At 39.4% G+C, this 17,798-nt stretch overlaps 1 protein-coding gene across 16 annotated transcripts in view; it reads left to right on the top strand.

The window, feature by feature from the left end:
- Window positions 1-16,320, top strand: part of LOC102932031 (lysosomal amino acid transporter 1 homolog) — a 34,227-nt gene extending 17,907 nt beyond the window's left edge. For 7 of the 16 annotated variants that reach the window (XM_043522671.1, XM_043522679.1, XM_037909239.2 and 4 more), the window contains 6 exons: window positions 598-688; window positions 2,658-2,782; window positions 4,572-4,667; window positions 4,811-4,885; window positions 6,648-6,833; window positions 13,401-16,320. In XM_043522671.1, coding sequence (XP_043378606.1) covers window positions 598-688; window positions 2,658-2,782; window positions 4,572-4,667; window positions 4,811-4,885; window positions 6,648-6,833; window positions 13,401-13,502 — 675 coding nt within the window. In that variant the 3' untranslated portion in view covers window positions 13,503-16,320. Of the gene's footprint in view, window positions 1-597; window positions 689-2,657; window positions 2,783-4,571; window positions 4,668-4,810; window positions 4,886-6,647; window positions 8,033-13,400 lie in introns of those variants that run through there. The other 9 variants (XM_043522676.1, XM_037909243.2, XM_043522672.1 and 6 more) reach the window with 4 other exon arrangements.
- Window positions 16,321-17,798: the final 1,478 nt, after the last annotated feature.

Genomic DNA, 17,798 nt, shown 5'->3' with positions numbered 1-17,798 from the left:
CCCCTCTTGCTTTAAAAAAAATGTGCTTCGTAAGCTGGAAGGCTGTCACAGGCCATAGGGGAGACAAGGACCGGGTGGAGACTAATTCCAGTTTGTAACACAGTTCTGCAGAAGATCCCTGTTCAGGCAGCATTACCCATTCTATCTCCCCAGCTGGGCAATAGCAGGACAGCCAGCCACACCCTTTTCGTATGGGGGAGGCAGTGAGCGTGCACCCTGCCTTCCTAAGTGAACTTCTGGCGCCCAGATGGGGCAGAGACACATCTCTGGATAAGGGAAGGGATTAACACCTAGCCCAGATAGGGATTGTGCCACATTCCTTTAAAATTTGTTTAAACCTTTGCAGTTGTAGCAGTAGTTGGACTGCGTAGCTCAAGCTCTGTGCTGCCTCAGGTCTAAGGACCAGGAATTTGTCTTCCTCTAAATATATACTACAGTGCTCTGCAGCAACCTAACTTGGTTTGTATCCTAAACAGCTTTTTTGCAAACTTTTGGCACTTATCATCTCTGTGTTCTCTACATCATGTAAATCATTTCCAAAAAGACCATCCTATTTTGTTGAACGTATAAGAAGGTGCATCTTATGATTTCTTTTAGATTGTCACTGCCATCTTTTATGTTAACATGGACATAATTGTGATCTCACAGTTTGCCTACTATAAGCTCAAGAATCAGAAGACAACAAAATGTAAGATTTTCAACAATTAATTCATTTCCCACAATATGAAATGGAATACTTTGGTCCTTGATATTCTTTTCTTTAAACTTTCAAGTATGAGTTTTCAGAGGGGTTTAAAAGGAGGTGAGCACCCAAATCCCAGTTCAAGTGTTCTTAGACCCCTGTGAAAATCCCATTCTTCCCCCTTAGGGCATGATTTACAATTTTTGAAGAGTAATTTATATTTATCCCTAAATTCAGCTAGTCTGTTCAGAATTTGTTACATATTCCTAGTTGCCAAAATTCTGTAATAGCTGTGAGTATTTTCTATGTAAGACTGTCACTTTATATAGATGTTTAAAAAATGCAGTAATTTGTGGAATCTAGTTGCTTGCTTTAGCTTATTCCTTAGTTTTACTATCTACTTTCAGCTATCTAAGCATATATAAAAGAAGATTGAAAGCTTGCATTTCTTTCCATTAGGTTCTGTTCAATTAGTTTCCCTGATTTTGATCAAAGTTGGACTTTTTATTTTGTATTTGCTAACTGCATAAAATATCTTGACATTTTCATGTGTTCTGTATCTATAACTATACATAGTCAAAAAGACCCAATGGAAAAGGAATGAAATTACTTGATTTGCTTCATAAAATCCTGCAAATAATTATAGTGTTTAATCTTGGAAAATTTTCATTCTTCCATTTATATTGCAATAGCAGTCAAAGTTCTGTTCAAATTGTAAAAGCTCAGGAAAAACAGCATACCTGACTATATCAATAGAAACATTTTTAAGTCAAAATATAAATATTAAAATTAAAGGTCTAACAAAGGTAATAAAAAGCGGAGTTACAACTTAGACGTGCCCAGCTGAATAAAGAACCAAGGGCAGCAGATATGGAACTGCTCTTAAATCCATGCAATATCTAACCACATCAAGATTAAGATTACATGGTGTGTCCTTAGCTCTGATTTTCTTTGTTTTTATTTCATAACCTTAAAAAAATAAAAGGATATTCACAGTTCCGACTGCTGTGCTGCTTTTCAGTCACACTCGTGCCTAACTAGAAGGCGAAGGATAGTTTTCAGGTTAAGGTGGTGGAGTGGGACTCCAGAGATCTGGATTCAATTCCCAGCTCTACCTCAGATTCTTGTGTGACCTTGGGCAAGTCGATTAGGGCCAAATATTTAAAGGTATTTAGCTGGTGCTGCACTCAATATTGCAAAGTCTAATTGATTTATGAGACTTGATTCATTTTCAGAAGGGATTTAGGAGTTTAGATGAGTGCAGCACCAGCTAAATATCTTTAAATATCTGGGCCTTAGTCTTTGTGCTTCAGATCCCCATCTGTTAAATGGCAATAGTAATATGTCCTTTGTCTTGGCTGTTTAGACTGCAAACTCGAAGGGCAGGGACTTTCTCTTGCTGTATATCAGTACAGCTTCTAGCACAGTGGAGTGCTGATATCATCTGGAGCCAGTAAGCACGACTGTATTATAATACAGGAGCTACTTTATCTACTGAATTATTTATAATATTTTCTGCTATTTTGAAATCCTTTGTAGGTGACTATAGCCCCAATCCAGCAAGTCACATAAGCGCATGCTTAACTTTAAGCATGGGTAATCCCACTGATTTGAGTAGGACCACTCATATGCTTAGTCAATCATGTACTTAAGTGCTTTGCTGGATGGGCCTGTATTAACAGCAAAGCCTTTGGGACAAATGGAATGAAATTTACATTCCAAATGTCTTTGTATTTGGGGTGTTTAATCAATACTTGTGGAAAGAAAGTGTTCTGTTCTATTGTATTTAGCAACTTTTTGATTATTGTACTAGCTAAACCTGAATGTGTTAGTAGGAGCTAGTTTAAAAAGTGGATTGAATGTGAAACTTGTCTTCACTTGAAGATGTTTAACTCTATACGCTAAATTACAAGCAAATAGCAATGTTACTAGCCAACAATTCATTTGTCAGCTGACTTATTGTATTTTATTGTAGGCAGCATAAACCTGAAGAATTTCTGTGTAACCTGGGTCTTGATGTGTATAACATTGTGTGTAATTTTACCCAGTCAGCTACTGCTACGAAACCAAGACCAGAGTGCTGTGCTGGAAGCTAGCAAGGTAGTTTGTTTTTTAGTTAACTTCCCACCTTCACAAAAAGACTATAAATAAAATTTTGGTAAGGATTGTGGATATGCTTCTTAGGAATTTGCATGATGATCCTAATTGTTTTAGTAATTGTGTGCGCGATATTATGGGTATTTGTTTGAACGATACTTGCCAAACCCCCACCCCAAAAATATAGAAGTTGCCTAAAAACAGCCATGGAGATGTCTTGCAGTTAAGTCTTTCTGTCTTGATGTTTGACATCAGGCTGTATTTCCAGCTGGTGTTATTAAAATGCAGGCAATTAGGCATTACACAGCTTTGCAGTTTCTATGAGTGGAAATTCTGAAATGATTATAATTATTTGTAATTAACTTGTTTAGGGCTACATATATTAATTAACTGAATTTTTCTGTAGTCATTTAAGGCAGTAGTAAAAATCACTATTGTTTTCTTTTAAATTTGTGGCCTGAAAATATTAACTGAGACATTAAAATCTGTCACAGTGAATTGGGTTCTTTTTTCTCCTAAAGAAATCTTGAGTGCACTCATGCAAGCTTTCAGCTCGCATTGTTTTCATAGTTTGTACCTAAAGAAATCTTTTTCTGTCTTCTGAAAGAAGGCAGGCTCCTTTTCTTCTCCCCTCTACCCAACCTGTTTAGATTTTCTTTCAAAAGAGTGAGGACCATAATCTCACAGTTCTCCCAAACTGAGAATATTTCTTGATGCATTCCTAGCTCTAGGCTACTGCTGCATTATTTCAATTATTGTACCTGCCTACTGAGGAAAAAGATGTACATGAAGTAATGACTTAGTGCAAACAAATGAGCATAGTTCATGTTATGCAATATCCCTTCTCCTGAATAGGGGCAGGAGTTTGGGAGGATATTGTCTCTCTTTTGAATTTTGCAAGCTATGAATTTACGCTTTTTAAGATGCACTTTATCTTACTAATGGAGCTATATTAGAATGCATAACTCTGTAGATTAAATTAGAGTGACATATGAATGCACCTTCTCTTCATTGATACTAGGTAACATAGGCAGTCATTTGGAGACTGGAAACCCAGGTTTAGCCTCTGATGTGGGAAGAAATTACACTTGTATCTGCTGTTGCCTAATACGAGAGTTGAGCAGTACATAGGTGATGGAACTAGGGGTGCTGCCAGTGGCTTGATGTGGTTTCCATTATATACATGGCTTACAGTTTGGTTAAATGGTTTTCACCCTCCCCCCCCCCGCTATAAAAATCGTTCCAGCACTCCTGGAGGGGTATATTCCACCATTTTACTGATCTTCGTAATAGTGCTGGTTTATTACCTATACAGTAATCCAAACTACATTGCTCAGCAGGGAAGCCTTATTTTCAAAATGTAGCAGAGTGGGGAAATTAACACAATTCATGTTGAACACAGTGGAAAATGCATTAAGTGTCATGCTTTCTTGCCACAATGTGCTTTGCTTTTCGCTGGCCATTGCTGTAGTTCTTAATTTTGACTTTAATCACCGAGTCTAGCTCTTTCACTATTGAGAGTAGATGCATTTGGCATTAATGTTTAGCATTAAATCCCAACTGTTGCATGTAACTAGCTTTGATTCTGATATGCACCACTCTGAGGTAAAGATCAAACTCTTTCTAGCAGTCACCTCTTTGGCCATTTACAGCAGCATTGAACCAGTCCCTTTCCAGAAAGCCAGTGGCCATAATGCAGGCCTTGAGAGGAAGTAAAACTGTAAGTTAAAACCTCTTGAAATGTTAAAAGGTATTTTTAAACAAAATCTTTGTGTTTTTGTTGTTTTTTCAGAACACTCTTGGTATGATAGAAATGTCAGGCTTCATTTGTGGCTATATATCTTGCATGTTTTACTTGGGATCTAGATTTCCCCAGCTGTATAAAAACGTAAGTATATTTTTGAGAGAGTTCACTTAAATTGCATAGTGCTTCCTGTTGCTTGATACACTGGAATCTTCCTCTCATTGAACACAAACTTTCATTTCCATTGAAATCTGAACTTTGCATTTGGAACTATCTGAAATGGGAAGAGGCAAGGAAGGAAAACTGCACATCTTTCAGAGAGGACAGGAGAAGTAGATCTGAACCTGATGGTGGGGGCAGAGGTATGCATTGCACATGAAAAGCAAACATGCAGTTTATATCTCTAGATTGCCAAGTGTTCTCTATTAAATAAGTAAGTAAACAATGTAGAGAGTTTTATAGAGTACAGTGAGTTAAAACATAATCCACTATGACTTCAAAAATCCCATTATTGATTTCATAATCTTCCTACTGTCAATGAATAAGGCTGCAATCCTTTCATGGAGGTCGCAGAAGTCACGGATTCTGTGACTTTCTATGACCTCCGTGACTTCCGCAGGGGCTGGTGTGTCTGACTTCAGGGCCACCCGAGCAGCCCCTGCTCAGGCAGCCCACAGCCAGCAGCACCGGCCAAGGCTGGAGTGACCCATGACCAGCTGCTCCGGTGGTCCCCAGGGCCAGCCGCACCGGCCGTTGCTCGGGAGGCCAAGGGTCAGCTGGGCCTGGGGACCCCCCGAGCAGCGGACGGTGTGGCTGGTCCCGTGGACCGCCTGAGCAATGGTCCTGGGAGCGGCCCCCGGGGAGCGCCTGAGCAGCGATCCTGGGGGCCACCCCGGAGCCAGCTGCACCAGCCATTGCTCGGGCAGCCCCAGTCAGCTGGCTCCAGGGACTATGCAAGGAGCAGCCAGTGTGGCTGGTCCCAGGGACCGCCCAAGCAGAGGTCCTTGGGGCGGCCCCCTGGAGCATCTGAGCAGCTGTCCTGTCCAAGGGCTAGCCGCACCAGCCACTGCTGCAGCCCTGGGCAGCAGAATAGCGGCCGGTGTGGCTGGCTCTGGGGAGTGCCTGAGCAGTGGTCCTGAGAGTGCCCTGGGAACTGCCCAAGCAGCAGTGGTCCCCGGGCGGCCAAAGCAGTGGTCCTGGGGTGGCATCCGGAGAGCAGTCCCTGGCAGCAGCGGCCAGGGGGCAGTCAACCCCCAGCACTAGAGCAGGTTGTCCCCCAGAGCAACGAGGCCCCAGAAGTAGAGATTTAGTCAGGGGTATTTTTGGTAAAAATCATGGACAGGTCGCGGGCCGTGAATTTTTATTTATTGCCCAAAAAGAAAAGGAGTACTTGGAGAACCACTGTATTTTCCACTGCATGCATCCGATGAAGGGAGCTGTAGCTCACAAAAGCTTATGCTCAAATAAATTTGTTAGTCTCTAAGGTGCCACAAGTACTCCCTTTTCTTTTTGCGGATACAGACTAACATGACTGCTACTCTGAAACCTATTTATTGCCCGTGACCTGTCCATGACTTTTACCAAAAATACCCGTGACTAAATCTTAGCCTTATCAATGAGTGAAAGATTTTATATATGCAGAGAACAGGCATTGGAATGCGTTTTGATCTTACATTGAAAAAACTTGGCTCCGTGAAGTACAGTTTATTTCCAATCCAACAGGCCTCTCTGAAGTAAGCTATTAAAACGTTTTCAAAATGTTCCACCGAAGAAAGGGAAGGAGTAACAGATTTCTGAAGAAATAAACATTAACATTTTATAATGCGCTAGAGTCCCATTCTGCTCTGCAGCTGCAGGAGTTAACATGCATTATTCCCCAGAACTATGCACGTTACTACTGATTTAGATTATTCTGGTGCAGAAAGTAATAGATCTAATGGAGGCAGAAGCATTAAAAACATAGGTAAATGTTTTCTAGCTGGAAAAGAATAAGTGTTTGAATTTGTGGGGGCATGTTAGCAAGTAAAATAACTGGAAAATATCCATAACTGGTCACTGTAATAATGTATGTGACAACTTTTATTTTCCTATCAAAGTTTTTTTTTTTTTAATATTTATTTGTAGTTCCAGAGAAGGTCCACAGAAGGCACATCTTACCTGCTGTTTGCATTAGCCATGATGGGAAACTGTACTTATGGACTGAGCCTTGTTTTAAAGATGCCTGCAGCTGAGGCTCTCAGAAACCTCTACTTTTTACACCATCTTCCGTGGCTCATTGGGAGCTTTGGAGTTCTGTTTCTAGATATTTTTGTATCCTTTTCCAGTTAGAGCAAGAATTTCTCAAAAGTGTGTTTTTAAATATTGGACAATAATTTGAGATTGAATTGGAGTTTTGTACAGCTTTCATTCTGCATCTAAACTGATTGTGAAACATCGTCTTTTTTAAAATGATTTGCCCAGTTTTATAAGATGGCCGGTAACTTTGAATAAGGTATCCAAATTAAAGCTACATTGGATAGCTTTACTTTTTGTAATCAATACACAGTGGACCAAATTTTCAGTTTTAGGCATGCGCAATGGCCCTCCCATTTGTGCATGGCTAATGTGTGTTTAATACCCGAGAAACACACAAATTATTTCCAAGTGCACAAGGCAGATTATAACTGAAACTGGCCCATTTTTAAAGGTATCTTAAATCAGCTTCTTGCCAGATTCATCTAGAGGTAAAGGACAAACATGAAGCTTATTAAGATATTTTTGAAAACATAATATGTAGTGAACGTATGTTGCAGTTGCCCATAAAACTAAGTGCATCACCCGGGGCACAAACATATGCACTCATGCATTTAAGTGTATCTTAAAGTAAGCTATTATGCTTGAAGAGTCATGCACAATACACATATTACAACATAGGTTAGCTTGCCAGGCTGCTGCAACTGACAGAAGGAGTTTGGTCTTAAATGAACTTCTCTCTTAATTCAGATTTGTATTGTGTGTGTTTCCAGCGTGCTAGTTATTGCTATATATGTGCACTCATTCTAGGAAGATGATTGTTCTTGTTGATCGTAAAATACTAATAAGAGCAAATTGTTGAACAATATTGAGCCTTTGTTTCATAAGTCTTGTGAATGGTAACATATTTGTTGGTCTTACCACCTGTATAACTATCTACCCCATTATCCTTGCCAGTTAAAATTCCATGTTTTGTCTATAAAGCCAGTCAAAGAACCAGCAGGGCCTTGATATGCATAAGGAAGGAGAATACAGCAAGTTGTAGGAAAACCAGCCCATTTTAAACTGAATTTGGACTCCTGTTTGGTAGCCTTATGAATTTAAGTGCAACACATCCATGGAGGAGCCTTGGGGCAGGTCTACGCTACAGCCCAGATCGACACTCTGAGATTGATCCATTAGTGGTCGATTTAGGGGGTCTAGTGAAGACCCGCCAGATCGACAGCAGATCGCTCTCCAGTCTATCCCTGTACCCTACCCCCGACGAGAAGAGTGAGGTAAGTTGACGGCAGATTTTCTCCCATCGACCCCTCGCAGTAACTCAACCTAAGGTACGTCAACTCCAGCTAAGTTATTCACACAATGCAGAGTCATCCTATGGAACTCCTTGCCAGAGGATGTTGTGAAAGCCAAAACCATAACAGGGTTCAAAGAAGAACTAGATAAATTTGTGGAGGATAGGTCCATCAATGGCTATTAGGCAGGATGGGCAGGAATGGTGTCCCTAGCCTCTGTTTGTCAGAAGCTGGGAATGAGTGACGGGGGATGGATAACTTGATGATTACCTGTTCTGTTCATTCCCTCTGGGGCACCTGGCACAGGCCACCGTCGGAAGATAGGGTACTGGGCTAGATGGACCTTTGGTCTTACCCAGTCTATACATTCTTATGTAGGTCGACTTACTGCAATAGTGTAGACATAGCCTTGGTTTTATCACGGCAGAGTAGTTTCATGTGAACTAACCTCTTCCATTACTGTACTACTTAAGCAACTGCAAATAGTAGAACTGTAGTATGAGTTTTGGTACACCAAGGCCCTCCCTGTTTAATAATAGATGAAAGGTTCTGTGGATTATTGGCTACTACTGAGATCCCAACAATTGAGTTAATAAATACAGAATTCCAAACCATCTAATTGTATGGAACTCAGAGCCTGGATTTTCCAGCTTTCAATTTTGCTAAGCATTAGCATTTAAAGGAGGTATTCCTGACCTGTCTGGATTGAGAACTTCAAGTCAGTAGCTCAAACTAACAAGAGGAAGAGGGATACAATATTTAAAGTGTAAAGTTGGGATTCAGTGAAAAGAAGTCTCAGAACCAGCTTAAAGCCTGTAACCAGTTCAATTGTTAAAACTTCAGATTGACTAACTCACTTCTTCACTCAGGATAGCCAGCCATACTCTGGACATCCGAAGACATGAAGTTCTAGTAAAAGGTCCTTCACTACACAAACACAGAACTTCACTACAGTGGTAATATACTACTGAGGATAACTGCCTCTTTTGAAATTAAAAGGTGTAGTTTTATCACTGATGAGATACTTCTCTAGCATGAGTAGACTGTAGCATTTCATGGCTTTTTGCCCTGGTTTGGACACACAAGGCTTTCGTTCCCTAAACAAAGCCCTGAAAATTTTGGCCTTAGCTGGAAACATAAAACTGCCTATACTTACAAAAAGGAAAATCAGAATTTGATGCTGATCACCATGACAGTACACTACTTGAATATTTGTACATGCCCTTCCATCATGTATTCCTAAGAGGAACTCCGATATTGGCCACAAACTGCCCAGAGTCGCAATGCTTGTGTGCACATGACATTCATTTTTCAGTTCTGATTTGATTAGAGTCTGATTCCAATCCTAGTAGTCCTCCAGTTCAAATTATATTGAAAACATATGCTTCCAGCGTGGCTTGGGGAATTTGAAGAAACTTTGTAATCAAGAGAAAAGGAGAAACAAAAGCAGACCTCCTGCCTTGAGAAGTCCTCAAGATATGGAAATCAGTGCTTTCCAAAGAGAGCTTCATTACTGTTTGTTACAGAAGATCCTAGCAAACTCACACACCACATTAGACAGTCATGAGTAATTCAGAAAGGGGCAAGCAGGATCTTTCTTGATTGTTGGGAACAGAGGGGGTGGGAATAGAAAGCTCCCAATCTTCAGAAGAGAAGAGGTGTCTCATTTTTGGATAATCACTGCCTTTGAGTGATTAACTTTCTTTTCTGGTAGTTAATTTCTGAGAACATCCACAGTTATATTAGATGGGATACAGCAAGGACAAAACCAACCTCTAACTGACTGGGTTAGGAATATGCTTCCCCTGTCAGCCAGTTACTCCATAACTGTCTACTATAGAATTTTTGCACATATGTCTGTTGCAGTAGCAGCTGAAGTTAGCCAAGAGACTAGTCCCTAGACTGAACTGGCTGCAGGAGGGCATTCTCAGTAGATCATCTGGGATTCTGGAACTTTCTTCCCACTGGTCCAGGTTTGTTTCATCTTTAGGGACATTGGAAGAGTCATGACTCTTCACCAACTTTTGGTTGAGGTACAGGATTAGGTTAGCATAAGAGTTTGGCTGAATGTGAAGTTACTTTATGCTTCATCATAAAGTACTATAAAATGCCAAATATTAGAGTAGTTAATTCCCAGATCCACCCTCAAACACATGGATGAAACTTTAATTGATTTCCCTGGAGATTTACTTCAGTGGGAGATCCACCCGTGTAGCTGAGGGACAGAATTGGGCCATTAGGTTTCCATCTTGAAACCTCCCAACCAGCCCCATTTGAACCTTTTTATGTCTTTATCTGTAAATTGAATCCCAAAAGCAATGCCTTGTGCCTAGATTAGACAGACCTCAGTACAGAGATTTTTCCCCCATCTCTGTTTTATTTGACATGCAGTACATTAGGTCCAGCCTCTGTCAGCAAACTACATTGAAATGCTGCATAGTTATTTGCAGATTACATTGTTACTAGAGGCCCAAAAATAAGTATAGTCAGCCAGAGCTAAGCAACAATAGCCAGAATCTTATCAGTCCGTTTGGAATTCATTATATACTTCTACAGAACATCATTGTGTTGTAATTCAATTACATCATGCAGAGAATCTAAGCCTGACCTGGCAATTCAGCAAGGGCAGTTTCCCAACTGAGCATACAACTTTCTCCTCTCCTCTCTCAGCATCCGTTTTTTTCAGGACGGTTTCATATATCACATATTACACATTAATATCTTTATATACTTAGAAAACAAATATTTGATCCATTAGTTCACAGTGACTGTCCAAGACTTGGTTCTATCTAGTTAGTATGGCTATGAGCCAGCCAAACTGTCTGCATGCTCAGGCCTCCGTTTTCATTGAGAAAGTTATGGACATGAACAGTAAGCATGCTTCCATAGGAAAGAGCTTTAGTGGTCTTTAATTTTATTCCTTAAATCCCGAAATAACAAGTGCATCTAGTAATAAAAATATGTGCTGGAAATATTGATCTGAAATTATACATTGCAAGTTATTTGGAATTGGTTCCTTCCCATGCTCTTAATCTCATTACATAAAACAGGCCACCAGGCTGGTAATGGTCGTGGGCTCAGTATGATAGTCTGTGCTGGCATGCAGGAGATCCACACTTGTCCCAACTCCCAGATCTACGGCCTGATTTCAGTAGAGTAACTCCTTATTCACACTGGTGGAAGGACTCAGTCCCACAAGTGCTCTTAATTCTTCATCAGGAGATGAAAGCACTCAGCACCCTCAGAAGGTGCTCAGTGTCTTGCAGGATGAGGTCCTATTAAATTCCTGGTCTCTTGGTTTCCTGACTTACAGTAGCTGGAAGTGCTGTGCAGCTAACTTGCTCAGCTCTAAGCAGGGAGACAGCCCCATATTAACACAGCAGTGAATAAGAGTGCTTATCTACTGTCTCTGAAGGAAATCCTGACTAGTCTTTAGATGGAAGGGACCCCAGAGGTGGGGTATTGTAAAGCTTTGGGAAAGCAGAGTAATTCATGGGGCTGTGCCCAGGATGTAGAGAATTGCCTCCTCACCCACCCGCACCTTCCAGAAAGCTTCTATGGTAATAATATTTTTTGAAATAGCAGCATCCTTAGCTTCAAATGTCTCACTGCTACTGTCTACTAGACAACTTATTTTAACTTGTTTAAAGTGTTCCCGGTAGAGATCTGATGTGCCAAGTTTCCTCCCAGGGCAACTCTTATTTCATTTGTAAAATGGGATTTGAAGTATTGTGGTAGTATGACTGTCTTACCTAAAGCTGTGTGAATAAGAGCATGCATTGTATTGTGTGTGTGAAGATACCTGGTAAACAGATGCCCCCTTGTATCCATTTTCTAGACCTTTAAGCCTTCTTTCATGCAGGTCCCTATGACTTAAGTTTCCTTCCTGACCCCATCCACTTCACCTCCTCCAAAACCCCTTCAGGGTTGGATATAAACACTAATGGTAGTTTGGTTTAATACAGTGATTCTCAACCTGTGGTTCGCAGACCCCTGGGTGTGTCCGCAGACTAAGATTTCCAAAGGGGTCCACACCTCCATTTGAAATTTTTTAGGGGTCCTCAAATGAAAAAAGGTTGAAAACCACTGGTCTAGTAGATGAGATGCTGGTCTGGGAGTTGGACTTGGATTCTATTCCTAGCTCTGCCCTGACCTGCCATGTCACCTACAGCAAGTCACCTCTCAGTGCCTCTGTGGGTTTCTCCTCCCACCTTCTGTCTTGTTTATTTGGCTTAGAAACAATTTTGGGGTAGCAGTCATTTCTTACTGTGCATGTTTACATTGCCTAGCACAGTGGGACCCTGATCTCCCAGTTGGAGCCTTGATGCACTACTGTTATACAAATAAATGAAACTAAATATGCATTGTTTAATTGAACCTCTTGCACAAAGTGACTGGAAAGCCAGGTTCTCTCCTCATGGTTCTGCCCCTTTACTAAGAAAGGAGTGTTTTAAAGTGAGCAAATTTGCATATATGAGGTTAGAGTGCGGCTTCTGTGCCTCCCAGATTCTGGATATGGCTGGGGATCAGAGTAGCCCTACATTAAGTTAGAGCTGGCCCCCAAGGGCTGCTCTCATGTATGGTAGACTCCCTTCATCTGCTTATGGGCTGCTTTGCATCCTAAAATAGGCCAAGTGCAAAGCACTGTGGTCACTCTCCCTCATGCCTCTGAAATGCTCTCTCTGGTTCCATCCCGAGCATGGCCTTTTGCCTGGGGTTACGGGTGGAGGGAGGTACAGTGTAGGGCAATGTCAGTCATACACTGCTCCTGTGCTGGGGCTTTCACCTGAGGGTCATTGTGGCTTCTTTATACTCCTGCAAGTCACCGGTGGCATATATAGGGGCCAGAATATGACCCAATGTGTATTAATTTGATCATCATAATTGAGGATATCTGAATTTAATGTATTCTGTCACTTAGAGTTAAAAAAAATTCTGAATACTGCCAACAAGATAGTAATCTTAAATTCCCAGAACACCGTATTGGTAAAACTGACTAACTCATTGCCGTAAGACATAATTGAGAACAAGTGAAGCAGGATTTGAAGAAGGATTACACACATATGGTTTAGAAATGTCTACAGTTCAGATTAAAAATAAGGATATAAACCCTCATGCATCAGAGCATAAATTAGCCATTAACTAGCTAGGAAGAAACATTATAGGCATAACTCTGTAGAGAGTTTTGAACCTTCATCTGAAGAATCAAAGTGATCACTGTCCGAGACTGGTTGGTGGATTTGATGGATGGCTAGTTTTCATCCTGTCTGTCAATTTTTTTGTTCTTAAAAGAGCAGAAAATGCTATCTTTGTATCTCATGTTGTTCATTTTCTTACCCAAAATATCCAGATGACTGCACAATTTATTATGTATCGCAAGCAGAACAAGAGAAGACCCAGTTTAGTGGCAATAGAAGTGGAACCATTACTTGTGAACGAAGAGGATTCCTAACATCTCTATGTACTGTTATTTTTTTTCAATAAAGTTTACATTTGGAGGACTTGAAGATTTTTCACAGAGTAAAGATTAAAATTGCATAGGGACCAAGCTTATTGTCAGTGGCTTATTCTTTGTAATATTGTGAAGATACTACAAAAGAAAATATTATTTAATGTCTACTGTACTGTAAGTGCTGAGATGGCACATGTAATCAACACATTTTCTTCTGAATTACCCCAGTTTAGTCTTTTGTCTCTTGCAATGTGTTGTGTTCTACAGTGAGGAGTGCTTTAGAAATACCTAGAATATATAATCTCATGGTATATTCCATATTGTAAAATAATTCAGAAGTGTGCCGGATATACTGTTGTAATTCAGTGCAGATATTTCTCAACCTAGCAAGCTGTTGCGGCAAAATGTAGTATAACTAAACTGTAAATGCTAAGGCCATCTGAATATTTTTAATCCTGCCACCATATGTAAACAGCAGGCCTATATTTTGTAGATACACATATATAGCTCATTAATGATAACATGGAAATATGAAGACACCAACTGAAATTCACCCATGTGCCACAAGTCCTCACAATGCATATATATCACTTAAGGACAGGTTTCAGAGTAGCAGCTGTGTTAGTCTGTATCCGCAAAAAGAAAAGGAGTACTTGTGGCACTTTAGTAACTAACAAATTTATTTGAGCATAAGCTTTCGTGAGCTACAGCTCACTTCATCGTAGCTTATGAAAACTTATGCTCAAATAAATTTGTTAGTCTCTAAGGTGCCCAAGTACTCCTTTGCTTTTTTGCATATCACATAAGGTTTTTTTAAGCCTTCAGAATAGGGTGGTGCATAGGCCTTGTGTGGGCTCTCCATACAGGGCTGAATTTCATCCACCTCAAGAGGAGAATGAAGCCTTTAAATGCCTTTAATTGAGTGATTTTAATCCAAAGGCCAAATTCTGAACACATAAGCACATGTAATGGGTCTGTTCATGTAATTCCCATTAAAATAATTGGGAGCCTCACACACAGTCCAGTATAGAATTTTACTCTGTGCATTTGTTCTCTTCTTGGTGTGTGCACGTTATTTTCATTAAGATAATACCTGTTTAGTGTATGTTATGTGGAATGTACTTATAAATTACTTTATATCTACATTTTGCACAACCTTCCTCTCTTTTCAGCCTTCTGCATACGTATGGTCTAATAATTAGAAATTAGAGATAAAAGACTGAGTGCATTTTTTTTCCTAATGCAGGATTACTGAGAGGTATGTCTTTAATTTTATATACTTTGAGCAATAGAGACAAGGAAAAATAAATCATTTTGTCCAAAATGTGTATTGAAAAGTAACTAAACTTTTTGCTGACAAAAACTGCCATAAGATTGTCAACAAAACAATTCTCACCATCTTAAAAGTCTAAATCTTGTGTCTCTTCATATGGATTATTCAGGATTTTCCTTTTGTATAAATTCTGATAACAATGTTAAAAGGGACACTTAATTTGAAACGTATCCAATTTAAAAAATAATAGTTTCAGTTACTACATCTGCCCCTGAGTTCCCCTGCTAAATTTTGTGGTTTTACATTTTCTAAATTTTAAATCCTTTTCTGTCTTGTCACACATGTATAAAATGAGAAAAAAAAATTAACTGTGGGGATACAGTCTGTACAGTAAGTGCTGTCAAATGTACAGACTGAAAATAAAGTTAATTCTGTAACCTTTCACTAGAGTTTAAATATTACTTCTAAAAACATGTTAAGGATCAAATAATTTTTAAATTAAGACATAAAATAATCTCCCATTGAAGTTGGAATGATCTAATCACTGCAGCAGTATGCTATGTGACCCCGTTAGAGCAAGTTAAAATCAGTCATTAGTCCACAAAACCTAAGACTTTGCAGATAGTATGATAATGTTACATATTGTAGGTAGCATCAAATAGCATTGTATGTACTGTAAATAGTTGCAACAGTTCTATATTGTGTAATACTGAATGTGATACAGTAAATATTGACTGGTCAATGTAATTAACATATCTTTCTTACTCAGCAGTAATTCTAGGGTTTCTGTTTGTGGTTTTAAAGTTGCCACAATAGCTAAGAAATGCTGAAGTAGTGAGCAAGTGGAATTATCCCACTGAGTATCTTGGAAGTATTCCTCCAAGTGCTTTTAAGATACATACCCGTATTAGGCAATTCTTTGCTTGACTTTAGTGGGGCTTTCTGTGCGCACCTGGGATCAGTCTGCTTGGAGAAGTTTGCAGCATCAGGTTCTAAGTGTATATTTGAGATGAGTATGTATACTTCCTGATTTCTTAAACTGTTGGGAGGGTGGGTTAGAATTTGATCTTTCCACTGCATAAATTCAGAAACAATTTGTCTCACTTGTAGATTTATATGCTGTATTTAAGAGATTACCCAAAATCTTCCCTTGCTGGTGATTTAAACCGTATCTTGTTACTTTTTAATGCAGTTAACATTTGTTCTTGTATCATTGCTTCAAGGATTATCTTCCCTTTTCATTACATTTAGTAATCCTGTTTTGTGTTGTGTGTCCTGAGTTTATGTTGCTATGGTTTATTGAAACAACCAAATATAGGTGATAAACTAAATCACAGTAAATTTTGTAAGAATATTGAAAGATAATGTAACATCTTAATATATAACAATATTAAATATTGTCATTATTTATTGTGTGTGCATGCACAGGTGTATATATTTAGGACAGTGTATAGTTTTAATTGAATACTTTAGCTTTAATAAAAATAGGTGTCAAGGTAAATCTTTTGCTGTAACTGTTAACCAAATAAATAGTTATTTCTCATATATTTCTAACAGTGTTTTTTATTCCATATTAATATATAGGGATTCAGTTTGATCAGTGCACTGATCATCTCTTTTGCCCATCCCATGGTTATTCTGTTCTCCGAGACAGATCCTTAACTGATGTAAGTCAGCATAGCTCTATTGAAATCAGTAGAATATACTCCAGTTGAGGATCTGTCCAGGACTATTCCTTGTTTGTTAATTTGAAAGAGAGTGTGAAATAACGCTTGTAACATCCAGCATAGCTACTTGGGTAAGAGAAGAAAACTGACTTAATCTCCTTGCTCTGTCCCACTAATTCTTCCCCCACGCTTCTTGTAATCCAAGATTAATAGCATTGTTTTCTTGTTTACTGTCATGAAAACCTGATTAACTAAAGGAGGCATCTAAAATGTCTCTAGGGCTCCGTGTATAGTTAAACGCACAACATGAATCTTGTCATAGGGCATACCTACCTAAACTAACTCTTCAGCCGAAAGAAAACTATTCTAAATCTGAGTGACCCCAAGGTCATTGCACAGTGTTTCCAATTACTTGTGTCAATAAAGCAGGCAGATACTGAACTGCTTCTGACCATCTCCTGAAGTTTATGTATGCTGGCAAATTTTCTAAAATTGTTTTTATGCACCCTCCCAAACTGTCAAAATAGCCTAGAATAAGTGGTTTAGCTACACCCATAGGAAACATCAGGCAAAAGCTCCTGCTGCTGCTTGACTCCTTTATGATCTCATAGCTCCCTATTCCTATTAACCAATGTTTACTGTCTACAACCACTTATGGAAGCACTGAAGAAAGATAACATGAGCTCCATGGCAATCCAAAATGCTCCAGAGAGTAATTTTTTTTGCTTCTGCAGCCCTCTTTTCCTTACAGATGCCATAAACCAGACAAAAAACACACAAGTTTGAGATTATCTTCAATTTAAATGTCAGAGATTGAAATTTTATTTCTCCATTTGTTCTCCTTACTATCACTAACATGACTAATTGTCCAGCAGATCCTTGCTCACCTGTACCAATTCCAAAGGGACTCTCAAAAACTTCAAAACACTAGATATCAGGCAATAGGTTCCTGATGTTCAATTCTGCCCTCACATCCATAATTACAGTTCCTGTTAACATGAATATGAGGAAGAATTGGGCCCTTGATGTCCAAATAAATAACAATTCTTAGTGGCTAACAGCCTTGGAAGCTTAGAAGTTTCTCAGTTCAGCAAACCTCTCTTGCTATCATACTGAAAGAAGATCAGGGCTCTTCCTCATCCCTTTGTTCAATAGCCATAATATTAAAAGATTAAGAATAGTTTGAAAGAAGGAGAGAATGGCATGCTCTCTTACCTAACAGAAGCTTTGTTGGAGTGGTTCTCTTTCTCTAATAACCAGACAACTCAGTGGTTACGTGGTAATTACTCCCCGTTTACAGAATCGTGTGTAGAATTTACCGGTTTTTCCTGTTATAAGGTAGTTATATACTTACCT

This window comes from Chelonia mydas, chromosome 9 (genome assembly GCF_015237465.2).
Source record: "Chelonia mydas isolate rCheMyd1 chromosome 9, rCheMyd1.pri.v2, whole genome shotgun sequence".
In the NCBI taxonomy this organism is placed as follows: Eukaryota; Metazoa; Chordata; order Testudines; family Cheloniidae; genus Chelonia; species Chelonia mydas.
The sequence above is the reverse complement of the archived record's forward strand: the minus strand, read 5'-3'. Positions and strand labels throughout refer to the sequence as shown.